Raw genomic sequence first — 13,205 nt, forward strand, 5'->3', positions numbered from 1 at the left:
CCCACCCCATGAATACAAATTCACTCACCACCCGCTCTCTACTAGAAGGACAGATGCACCTTGCTTCAACGTGTAGTGGAGAAGTACAGTCTACTTTTTCTCTTTTTTTCTTTTTTTAATATCGACTTCCATCCAATCACGAAACCCAACTGTGGTGACTTCATGGCAGCTGTTATGAGTCATCCATTCATACCTTTGTGTTGTAACTGAATCTCTTTGCTCTTATTCAGTGTCATGGGGCCATGTATTTATAATGAAGGAGCGATTGTCTGCGAGCATGTTGGCCGAAAAGTAAAATGGTGCCAATGAAAGGCAGCAGGTGAGTTTGTTAAGAGGAGAAAATATGGAAATTAATCCGTCTGCTTCTATGTGCTTGACCTCAGGGTTCAACTGGAACCGGTTGTATATATGTGCATATGTGTGTGTATGCACATGTGTCTGAGTACATGTTTGTGTGTGCGTGAGGTGTGATTGCGTGTACATGTGAATGTCTGAGTGTTTGTGCATGTGTGTGTGTGTGCATGTGCGTGTGTGTGTGTCTGTGTGTGTGTGAGAGAGAGAGAGAGAGAGAGAGAGAGAGAGAGAGAGAGAGAGAGAGAGAGAGAGAGAGAGAGAGAGAGAGAGAGAGAGAGAGGAGAGGGAGAGCGAGAGCGAGAGAGAGAGAGAGAGAGAGAGAGAGAGAGATAACAGCTTGTAAATGTACTGGGGCCGGTCTTAGTGACATCACTATTTGGGGGGATCTGAGTGGCCAGGAAAGTCAATTAGAGTTGAACTGAGTTTACCAGCTGGACACTTAGTATAGCACAGACAAAAAGAAGGGGAAAAAAAGAGTGTGTGTGGATGTGTGTGTGGGAGAGAGAGCGAGAAAGAGAGAGAGAGGAAAAGGGGAGGAGATACAAAAGGGAGTAACAGAGTGGAGAGGGAGGGAGAGAGACATAGTAAGGAGGTTTAGGAACAAGAGGGAGTTGTTGCCAGACAGACAGACTGACTGACAGACAGATACTACTCATTTTCCTCCTGCAGCTTCCATGCACGGCGGCACCAGCGGTACAAGTGTGTTTCAAACAACCAGAGGTGGAAGTGCAGGCGACAGAGAAAGGGAGTTGCCTACGAGCAGAGGTCAGGCAGGCAAAGGGGGAAGCCGGTGGATGTTTTTAAGAGTTTGCTTATCTGACACTGACAACAGGATGAGAAGCTGAGTGAGGGAGCATAAAGGGGAAAACACACAGCAGGGCAAAAACATGGAGAGGGCAGCATTACCTGCACTGCATTTATATAGGAGACATAGGAGAAACAGGCACTGGCTGTCCTGAAAGAGGTAAAACAGAAAGCGAGGACATTTACAGAGAAAAAATAGTCCACTTTGTCCATTCTGTCCAAAGGAGCGGGAGCGAGAGCCGAGGGATCGTAACACTGGAGCTCAAGGATAAACCATGGACTCTGCATACATCCCACCACACCTGGACGTGAGTACCACATCCCTCTCACGCACTCAGACGCACACACAAGTGGGTCTGTCAAGCCACAGGCCACAGGAACTGCACTGCTGAAACCATTAGTCACTCTGGGGAAAACACACACACACACACACACTCATGCTCATGCATACAGCGCTGGCACACCGCGTTGCTCAATCAAAATCTTGTCCGGTAAGCAACTTGTCCAAGAATAATATGCCCATTATGAGTTCAAAGAGCATAACGTAACTCACCACGGCTGCAACATACACAGTATGAATTGGCCCTCAGTGGTAACGCTCAGTAGCTTTAATGTGAAAAGCAGAGGTGTGTTTTTGCTCTGTGTTTCACATCGGTTTAGCTGTCAGACACACAACGTGAGCAGTCTCAGTGTTCAGTAGTCACGGGTTTGATATGTCAGTATTTCCACTGATGCTTTTGCAGTGTTTTGCCTCAGCGGGGCCTCCTGTTAACCACAATGCACTTGTGACACCGAGACCTCCTGGCATCCCAGACTGAGGCATTCTCAGTTACAGCAGTGGGGAGGAAAAAAAGAGTGTGAATGAGAAAATGAAAGAGACAAGTTGAAAATACTTCTGACGTCCAAAGCCAAAACATTGTGTGTAGATAGCAGGTTGCAGTTTGTTGTGGAAGCAGGGACGTCTACTCCACTCCTGAATGTTCATGTGAGTGTGTGTGTGTGCCCATGTGTGTGCGTGCGTGAGTCTAAATCTTTTTCCAACTGCTTCAACATATTTACAACACAGCTCTTCCACTGTTATACATCTTGGCGTGTGTTTCTGCGTATGCATTAGCACTCACTCGGTCCGGCAGTTAGCATGTGTTTAAGTCGTGTACCTTTCTTAGCATACATGCATATGTGTGTGTATAACGGAAACACACGTTTGACGTCTGGGTCATTAGCCAGCTAATCGGACCAGCTGGGATGAATTAGAGCACTGTTCTAATAGAGTCCAATAAAACCACACAGCAGCCTACCTGGAATATTGTTCTAATGATTTCATCTGTTACGACTCAGAAAGCAGAATTATGACTCCACTCGCAACATTTTTTGACATTTTTTTACTCCGCCTCCATTAAATATCAACTCCACTTCTCAAAGTAATGCATTATTGACTAGTTAAGTTTGGGGAATATTGTGCAGTTGTAAGCTCACAGTCAATTATAGTCTATGGCATGCATGCTTGTTTTATAAGAGTGTAAAGGCCGCACCACAGTGGAAAAAGAGAGGTAGTGGATACAGATGTATCCTCAGAAGTGTTCTCAGGTGTGTGCACTGTACATCACATTTGGGCTCACGAGGCTGTCTGACATGACATATTTTCGAGCATTTGAGTAAGCTCAGAGCTAGAAAATGAACCCTGTGGCATGTGCGCTGCACGTATCATGTTCTGAAAGAATGAGATGGCAGCAAAGAAAAAAGAGAGCTGGAAGCGAGGGGAGAGAAATCAGGGAGAGTGAGAGGAGGAATTTGGGAAAAGAAACACGGGAAGAACAACAGGAAGGGAAAGTTGAGGGACCAGGCGTAACATGAAGACAGCGGCGATGGATAAATCAGCCGGCTGCGGTGACACTCCGGCCCTCAGTCCGCTGCACTCTTCCGCAAAAACACCATTCATTTAAGGCCTAGGAAAAAAAGACCAACATTAATGGGAGAGAAGGAAAAGGAGAGAGGGAGATAGGGAATGAAAAGGTGATTCAAAGACGCACAAAAATAGATATTTTTAACAAGAACAAGAGACTAAAAAGAAAAACATTGTACAGAAGGGAAATCAGAGGTTGGAGTAAAATAGAAGAAAATGATAAGGACAAAAGAGAAAACTGTAACATACTGTATAGCAACAAAGAGTACAAAGCAAAAGGACAAAGTTCAAGGAACGTAAAGAGGAAGGAGGAAGGGAAAAGGCAGCAGGGTTTGAAATAAACAGATAAAAAGAGGGACAGAGTAAGACACACAACAAAAGCAGGAGTTAGAAACGGACGTTGGTGGTCAGAGGTTTTAATCAGAGAGTTCAGAGAGACACGAGGCTAGCGGGCGACAATGCTCGTCTGCCGCACGCCAGGGTCACGCTACTGTCTGCTTAGGAGGTCAGGTCACATCTAATAAGTCTTATGGGCTACGCTGCATGCATGCACACATGGAGAAGATGCACAAACACTGCTGATGAATTCCAAACCTTAATCTCACCTTATCCCTCACCTATTTATCATATCCTTCGTCATCCCCCAACAACATTTGATTAGGACAGGTTCATGCCAAAGAGGGGGAAAAAAAAAGAGCGCAGTGGTAGTCAGGGATAAAAGGAGAAACTAATCATAACAATGTCAGTTTTTCTGGCTAACTGGAATGAGTCGACACGAGGGTGGGTGGCACCCTGATGCACATGACACATAAAGATGCTAAATTAGGCTCAGATCCTTTTTGCCCGGTTTAAATTAGATGGAGCCAGTCATAACACAGACACCCAGGGAGAAAAGAGAGACTGAATGTATGTCAAAGTGATGTAGGGCACACTGGCCTCCACTCACAGCATTTTTCCTCTCTTTTTGTGTCTCTCTGCTTCACGCAAGCCACGATGACACACCCTGTTGTGTGACGACTGAACCTTTGAACCACAGAGTAACCCAGGTGACTTTTGTAGGTGAGGAAAGTACAGGAGAGAGGTGGTGTTGTTGTCCTTAATCTGCTTTACAAGCCTCCACAGTACATGGGAGAGGCTGTCCACCAGAGTGTCTAATCTGTAATTGTCCTCTGCTGCGTTGCCTCAGGTGAAACAGCACTGGGTGGGGTTGCAAGAGTTTAATGGATAGCTAGCAACAATCCCACGCTTAGAAATGGCTTATTTTCCCAGGCATGCCCTTTGAACCACAATCCACATGGACAACACACATACACATGCATAAAAGCAGAAACACACACATATTCACACCTGTGCCCTCCTTTTAACCCCTTTTCTGACAGTGTGGTAAGATTAGCAGTCATTACAGTGGTGTTATGTGTCTGCACAACCATAAACACATCTGTTATCTCGCTGTAGAAGGTCTAATCGATTCTCTGTCCCTTAGAGAGATGAGATAAAGAGATAAGGGAAAGAAGGAGAGAGATATGGCAAACTCGGACAAGGAAAAAGATAAGTGAAAACTTATAAGTGAAAAGTTTAAAAAATATTTTTAGATTTTAAGTTAACCAGGCAAAAACATTGATACATGATTTTTGGAATTCAGTCTAGATTCTCTTCTCTCTTGTCAACTGGTTTTATTCCTTTTTCTCCTCTGACCGTTTTACACCTCACCTCAACCTCTGCAGGTCAAGAGGGTTGTTAACTTGCTGGTGTCTAATTACTGGCTCAGTTATTAACACCTGCACTACAGAGGAGCAGGGTGTTAGCCAGGTCGTAGGAGTAATTGTGTGACCCCTGTCTGTGGTCATGTTCCCGCACCGAGCAGAGTCATGGAGGGAGATCATGGAGGCTGAACACTTGTTTTGAGTCTGAAGCTGAAGCACTGTCGAGTTTTGCTAAAAGAGCACTTCTGTGGGGTTTCAGTCAGAATTTACTTTGCAGGCAAGAACAATTACTTAAACTTTCTATCCTAAACCATAAAAAGAGATCTTTAAAGAAATCAGCTTAAATAATTTGAGCATTCATGTTGACTGAATGGCGCTGATGTTACTTTAGGTTAGGAAAAAGAAGAGACGTCTATTGTGATGAGAGACCCTTAACAAACCATCAATTAATGTCAAAGCTAACCTGGAAACAGAAGAGATTTTTGGGCAATGACATTAGCACAGCATGAACAGGTAACCTAATCTAATTTGACTCAACACATAACAGATCATTATCGAACCCATATTTGATCTATTGCTCCACATGAAACACTAATAAAACCAGATCAGCCATAAAACGTGCCTCCTTATTTTGCATTTTTATCTTTCTCTGCAACTTTTGACTCAGTAAACAAGGTATTGTATTGATTGTGCAGACATCTTTGTACATGTTCACAGGCTTTAAATCAGGATTTAAAAAGCTACTCTGGTGATTTAGTATTGCACACCCATAAAGTAAGGCGATTTCCACAAGTCATGTTTAAAAAGCATGGTCAAAAGCAACAGAGGCAACAAAAGGCTCTATGTCCCAATTTTAAACTTTGGAAACTCCCTCCTGAGCCACAGAAGACAACTGTTTTCACAGAGTAATACTCTCCATGACAAGTAAACTTTGTGTTTAAAAATCAGTGAAGTAACCATTTAATATTACTTTTCAGTATACTAACATAAATATCCTTTCATATATCCTATCCAACCTCCAAAAGAAAGCGTAAATCTCTCCAAAGCAACACAAAGCTACCAGTTCCTTTGTCCACATTCATACGAAACGTACTATGTCCATATTCTTCTACAAGAGTGCAATTATCCTCCTGGTCTGCAAAAGTCCAAAATCAATGTGCAATAATCTCTGCAAAGTAAGACTGTTGAACATAGTTGATCCAAATGTAAATGAAGTGTTTGTCCCACCACAGAACCTGATATAAGACTAAACTGACACATGTTTCAACACATGGGTTAACATCAGACAACAACTAAATCTGAGTTATTAATGTTTTCTGAGGGTTTATTGAACGATTATAATGTAAAAAGCATTAAAACGCGCCCATATTTTATGTTACGATCACTTGAGGAACACCCAAAAGTCTGATTTGGCAATTAAAACACTTAAAAAAAATTGGAAGCTAATTATGCATTAAATGAAAAGATTTATGGCTTCTTTACTCACTCACTCTCACACACACAGACACACACACAGACACAGACACACACACACACACACACACACACACACACACACACACAAGTTATAGACAGATCCTGAACGATTTAGTACACATACTCTCCAGTGAGTTGAAAAGGACGTGAGAAGCAAAGTAAAACTAGTTATCTGTCATTTTGACAAGCCTCTACAACTCAATTACTCATCACCAGAGTCCACAGCCTTTGATTGATGCTTTCATACACAGAACTGTGATCTCTTTTGCAGGCAAACATGCAGCATGATTAAATTACAGATAGAGACGGTTTAATTAATCCTCCCAAGGTGTCCAAGGAGATATATGAGCTTTGGAGTTAAGAGGCTCTCCATAAATTAATAGAAAAACAAAGTAGTGCTGTTTGTACAGACACAAGTAACTAGAAAACAAACTTCATATGGATATGTGGGACAGTAACATTTTTTAACTTAAGCCACATGAAGGCTGAAGACTAATGAGAAACTACTGTGACCAGGAAGGAGAGGACAGCATGATATACAGAGTCCAGCAGCATCTCATGGGAGCTATCTCTTTTGCAGATTTCTCAACCAGTACTTTATATTGTGACATTAAGTTGTGTGATTTACATTGCTCCTGGATGAAACACGTATTGTGCACAAATATGTAAATTGAAAGGACATAAATTAAAGACAGAGAAATTGCTGTACAACCTGCCTTCACATGTATTTACTATTTCCCCTCTTCTTCTCTCCACCACATTTTGCCCTCTCCTGCCTTTCTCCCTCCAGGTCCACCATGTTCCCTGCTAACCTACTGCTCCTCATGGTCCTGCTGCTACCTCAAGCCTCGTCTGGTCGCCAGGGTGGAGACACCAGCGAGATCGACCATGACAGGGTACCCCCCACACCTTCCACTTTGTTGCCCCGACCAGCCGGTTCCCCTCTGGAGCCCAGCCTGGCTCAGACCATCCAGAGTCTCCTCCTAAGCCGGCTGGGCCTGCAGTCGCAGCCCGACCCTCGGCACGGAGTGCCAGTGCCCCGCTACCTTCTGGATCTTTACCGCTTCCACCAGCAGCAGTTCCATCTACTGGAGGACCCTTCCTTTAGCTTCCCCAGCCACCACATCCAGGAGGCCAACACAGTACGCAGCTTTCACCATACTGGTAAGATCACTGGCATAATGTGATGCTGTGAACCTTTCTATAAACATTTTGAATTGTAATTGTTAGAGGAAGGCCTTTGGACTCCATCTGTTTCAAGGAACCTGCCTGCTAAAGTCTTTTATCAGGCATTGTGGATGTACAAAGCTCCAGTTTATGACAGTAGCAGATGTGACTCGTTATATAATAATGTAAAAACACTAAATAAAATCCATCTGTGCACTCTTAGATAAGATGGGTTGTCACAATAATAACTTAAAGTCTTATTTCAAAACATGTATGAGGCTTCCTTGAGAGCTTATCTAATTATTGTATTAGATATATCTGACACAGAAGAGTTAAACAGAAGAGAACTTGACACTGCAGTTCTGATCATTGTTATTAGTGGGCCTCGGTCAAAGATTTGCTTTTTGGGCCCTTGGTGACATGCATCAGGTGAACACTACACTTACAACAAAAAATCTCTTCAAGACCTGCACCATAAAATTAGCTAATAATGTAGGACCCGCCCTAGTTGATATTGTACTTCAATGGTTTAAATGCTCTAATAAGTTTGTTCTTCACATTATCAACACAAATTGACATGCAGTAACTCAGAAGCTTTTATGGCACATGTGGCATTTGCTTGCATTGGTTTTGATACAATGAATTCAAAATACAATTCACAACGTAATAAGAGGGCACTAAAACCTAATTTAATAATTTAAACTACATGCAACCATACTGGCTATGGATGTTGCACAAACTGTATTTTTACCACCTTTAGAATGCCAACACATTTAGGTACAAATTATATCTGTTGATCAAACTACATTTAGGAACTTTATATTTTCTGCAATGAGGTAAAAGTTGGAACAGTGTTAACATGAACTACCCGTGTAGTGTTCTACCCTTGTATCTAATGTTATTGGTTGGTATAGGTCGACAGCAAATTTCCTCTTTTTGAAATCATTCAAGAAAGATGTGACAAATGACGAATTGGACTAATGTAGCCACTGTGTGTTTGTGTATTTGAGTGTAAGATGGATGCATCAAACTAAAGTCCCATCCCCTCTCGTTTGTCTTCCTCTTTCTCTCAGACCCCCTTGGAAACAGTCCTTCAGCAGACGATCGTAAGAGAGTGAACATCTCCTTCAATATCTCCTCCATCCCACAGGATGAGAAGGTGCTCTCTGCTGAGCTTCGGCTCCTCCGCAGTGACAGAGCCTCGCTGGGCCCTGGGCCCCATAGACTAAACCTGTACCTCTCTGAGCACCATGAGGACCCTGAACATGCTCTGCTTGAGACAAGGTTACTCAACACAGGCCTCCACAGTCATAAAGAAAGTGGCTTTTGGGAAGCGTTTACCCTAAGTGCAGAGCTCCTTCATAAAGCCCTTGCTGGGAGTGGCAGCCTGGGCTTCCTCTTGGAGGTCAGACCAGAGAACAGCACCGCCTCTCTCCATGACCAGAGTTTCCTCCCTGCTGCAGACAAGGAGGTGGAGGAGAAACACAAAGAGGCACACCTGAGGGTGTGCAGGTCTGTGGGGCAGGATGAGCACAGCTGGGCCCAGGAGAGACCTCTCTTGGTGACTTATAGTCATGACGGGCGTGGAGAGCCTTTAGTCAAACATGTCAGGAGGAACCAGAGTGGTGGCCAGAGGATGAGAGGGAGAAAAGGGACCAAAGATAGGACCAGGAGCAGCAGTAAGGGCCGCAATAGAGACCAAGCCTGGGGGAGGGCCAAGAAGACGGGGTATGCAGTGCCAGGCTGGGGAGGCGATAAAAGAGGGGTCGGTTGGAGTGAAAGTGGAAGGGTTAAAAGAAATGGAGGTCGTGCTGCAAAACTGAAACGCCTTTCCCGTAACAGATGCCGCCGTCATCCTCTATACGTAGATTTCAATGATGTGGGCTGGCACAAGTGGATCATTGCACCCAGTGGCTACGATGCCTACTTCTGCCTGGGAGAGTGTCGCTTTCCTCTGGCCGACCACATGAACTCCTCCAGCCATGCCATGGTGCAAACTCTGGTTAACTCTGTGAATGGAGCAGTGCCGCGGGCCTGCTGTGTCCCCACATCCCTCAGCCCCATCGCCCTGCTCTACCTGGACCCTCAAGACCGAGTGGTACTGAAGAATTACCAGGACATGGCGGTTGAGGGCTGTGGTTGCCGGTAGTGGGGTCGAGGACTGGGGCCCAGAGAAAGTCAGACACAGACAAGGAAGCATCGAGGGAACAGGAGAAAGACACTCAAGACAACTCACTGACGATTAACAGCATTAGCAATACGACGATGGCACCAGAATGGCATCTAAACTTTGTGTGACGTGTTGTTTATGCAGTATTTGAAGCAAGAGGTGGGGTGCATCTGTTTTTATGAATGGATATAGTGCCAGACTGTCCCTGACAAGCACCCTTACATCACAAGCTATTTAAAACCACAACAATAATGCTGAGGACTTATTATGCTATTGTTTGAATGTACTACTATCATTATTATTTAAAAAAAGAGACTTTTTTGTACATTTATTTTGCAGACATGAAGAAAATCCAAGTGATGGTTGTCTTGTGATTATACGTAATTCCACTGAATCGCGATTCTAACTTAAAAGACACATTATGTATTTAAATAGCAACAATATGGCATATTTAATCTTGAAAATATTTAAGATAGCTGCACTCAACAGGACATACAGCAAACTGAAAGCCTGCCTCCCACATTGCGTAAGTTATAGCTTTACATCTGTACAAATGTTAAGTGTATTGAATTAACCGTATGTGTTACTTCAGCTGCCCACTTAATCATTGCAGAAATGTTGGTGTACAACAAAAGATAGCAGACATAAGCGAAGTCGCCTTCACAAGCTCAACTAACCAGCCAGGTGAAAGCAATATGTATTGTAGCTACTGAATTGTGTAACAACAGGTGTCTTTGCTAGTTGTGTCTGCATGTGTCAAGAATTTAAAAAAGGACTGGGACTTTAGTGCCTTTCAAACAGGGGCTTAAAAAATGTTCTCTGCTGAGCTTAGTAATTGTTTTTCAGTGTCTTTTTTTCTGTCTGAGTGAAAACATTTAAGCAACATCTTGTAAAATGTTTGACAATATACCTCTAATAAACCGAGCAAACAGTACATGTGACTTTTCTGTTTTCTGCTTTTGTGACATTTGCTTCTCAAGTATTTTCACAGGCCAGTGAACTTATCACCATGTTTAGGAGGAAAAAAGGAAGCTGAAAGACCCACTGAGAGTGCAGATCAAAGCAGATGTGTGTGTACTGTATGTGATACTGTAGCTGAGGAAGTAGCTCCAACTTTTAATATCAATCCAGCTGTGAGGTTGAAATGCAGGGGTAGAGGTCCTCTCTCCACTGCACATCCTAACTGTCAGTGAACCATCGTATCACTTCACACTATCCCCCATGAGGAGTGCACACATGTTTTTGATCCCAGATATCACACGGAGACAGAAAGACAGAAGGAGAGACAGAAATGGCAAATTAATGAAAAGAGATAGAGCCACAAAGGTCTACACACTCAGCCGCAGGTCATTCTTTAATGGAGGGGTCAAACCAACTCAACAGCTTCTTTGGCCACCACATTCCTGTGTGTTAGAGAAGAGGACTCTGCCCTCTCAGCCACCACCAGATGGACCAGTTCACCGCAGAGGTAACTGAAGCCCCATGTCTGTGGAGGGAGGGAGAGTTGGGGTTTGGTTTCACACCAAACGCACAACCACGAGAAGGAAGAACTGTACACAAGCCATCAACACCCTGCAAAGCAGCTAACCCCCAATGTCCATCAGACATGGCTCCAGGTCCATCACTGCTGCCAGAGACCATCTGCTGCTATTCTAGTCAGTGTATAAATGTCCACAGGATGGGTAAACAGAGTGGCTGCTCTACTCTACAATCTTTATACGCCTGAGATCTGTTTCACAAAAGCAATCTGCAAGCACCGCTTACACACAAATGGCGCCAGCGTCCCATTCGACACAGTGTTGTTACTTACAAATTGCAGATAAATATGTGACTCCTACAGTTTTCTTGCATGCTTCTGCTTGATTCATAAATTGTTTCAAGTATATTGTTTCTTTTGGTAAAGGAAGCTATCTCACATTGCAGGTTTGGAGAAATTTGGCGAAGCAGGCCCCTGGTCTATTTTTGCTGGAAGTAGAAGCATGAATTTCACTGAATGTGAATGTATGTACTGTACATTCCCGACCGATTTTTATTGATAACAAACATAAAATTTACATCTTAAATACATTAATAACAACACTAGTTTTACTTGATTGTTTATGGCACTTCTGAAAAGTGTGTGAAAAATTAGTGTGTGATAGTGAGTGATTTTCCTTCCATTAATATACAGTATATAATAAACTCATAACAAAGATGAAGATAAGACAGTGGGCTGTCTATAGGAATTAAAACAAGTACAGCCGCAAAATATCTGATATACCAATCATAAAATAAGCTAAAAACATTAAATCAGTATAATTGTAAACATCTCATAACAATATTAGGTAGTCTTTGATAAAACATTTAGTTTCTCAAATGCTTCCAGTGGACAAACAACATGACATCATGACGCAACAAGAATAGAATTTTTTAGGTACGTGTTCTCTGACCGCCTAAAATGTATGACAGAGAAATAAAGGTTGAAGCAAAGAGAATAAAGTGTAGAAATGTGCACACAAGATGTCACATTATATCTTGTTCACAGATGGTATGTGCTCTGCTGCTCTTCAGAGGTTTTGTAGATAACACACAGGGTTAGTGCCAGTACATTTCATCTCATGGGCTGTAACACATCGTGGTTCACTTAGTGATTGAGCGATAACCTCTGGCCTTTTTCCTCGGTGACCTCTACTCACTCTTTTACCCGCAAGCTATCCCTTATCCTCTCTTTCCTGACTCATTTATCTCTCTCATCCTTCAACATCCCTTTTTTCAAATCACAGCTTCGACCTCACTTTTATCTCAGCCTATTTATCAATCACCTGCTCATCCTTAGCCAGCTTTCGTTTCCAAATCTTTTCCTCTTTCAACTTGACCCAACAACTCCTTTTTATCCCAGATGCAAGATTAGAAACAGGTGTTAAACAGTCAATTTATCCCTCATGATGAAGTGAGTGGAGTGACTATTGATAAACACCAGTCTGTTATTTATATATTGTAATATATTGATGATTAGATTGTAATAATTTATTTATATGTTCATTGCGGTCTATTATAAGTTAAGTTGGACTAACTGGATTGTTTAAGGCATGTATGAGTCGGACTACTATTTGTTGTCTTCTTGGGCTTCTTTCTTGCAATATTACCAACTTGAATGATGGACAAAACTGTAAGAATAAGATTCAGCATGTCGTATGAAACCAGACGTTTCCTTTACACATTTCAACCTCCCTGTCCTGCTGATATAAAATCAGTCATTACAAAGTCATGCAGGTATGCCAAACTTTGTTCAAAACTTCAGAAATATATTTCAGATACTGGACGAGATCCCAGAGCTTAAAAACTGGCAAATATGTTTGCGTTTTGGGGTGGAATGTATAAATGGATGTTTTGATATTTAACTCTGTGTTAACATCATACAGCCTAAATGAAGAGTTTAATCGGGTTGACATAGATATGTGTAATACTACTTAAAAGAGGAAATGAAAGGAAACTGATTATTCAGAGGTGAGATGGCCCTCTATCAAGGTTGCTACTCATCACACCTTGACCTGTGCTCTCATCAGGGCTGTGCCTCTATCTCTATTTATCTTTCAAAACACATTTTCTCCCACTCCTCTTCCTCTTGCAGGTGCTCTGGTTATGGATT

General features: G+C 42.7%; 1 protein-coding gene across 1 annotated transcript; it reads left to right on the top strand.

Moving 5' to 3' along the window:
- Positions 1-988: 988 nt before the first annotated feature.
- On the top strand, positions 989-10,456 carry bmp16 (bone morphogenetic protein 16). Its single transcript, XM_062419135.1, has 3 exons — positions 989-1,466; positions 7,031-7,404; positions 8,481-10,456. The coding sequence occupies exons 2-3, from the start codon at positions 7,038-7,040 to the stop codon at positions 9,554-9,556; spliced, it is 1,443 nt and encodes a 480-aa protein (XP_062275119.1). The 5' UTR covers positions 989-1,466; positions 7,031-7,037; the 3' UTR covers positions 9,557-10,456.
- The last annotated feature ends 2,749 nt before the right edge of the window (positions 10,457-13,205 follow it).

This window comes from Scomber scombrus, chromosome 5 (assembly GCF_963691925.1).
Source record: "Scomber scombrus chromosome 5, fScoSco1.1, whole genome shotgun sequence".
Classification (NCBI taxonomy): Eukaryota; Metazoa; Chordata; class Actinopteri; order Scombriformes; family Scombridae; genus Scomber; species Scomber scombrus.

Excerpts from the sequence above, each read along its gene's own strand:
- bmp16 (XM_062419135.1), top strand. The coding sequence starts at position 7,038 with ATGTTCCCTGCTAACCTACTGCTCCTCATGGTCCTGCTGCTACCTCAA. Across the intron at positions 7,405-8,480 it reads ACGCAGCTTTCACCATACTG|ACCCCCTTGGAAACAGTCCT; the intron begins GTAAGATCACTG and ends TCTTTCTCTCAG.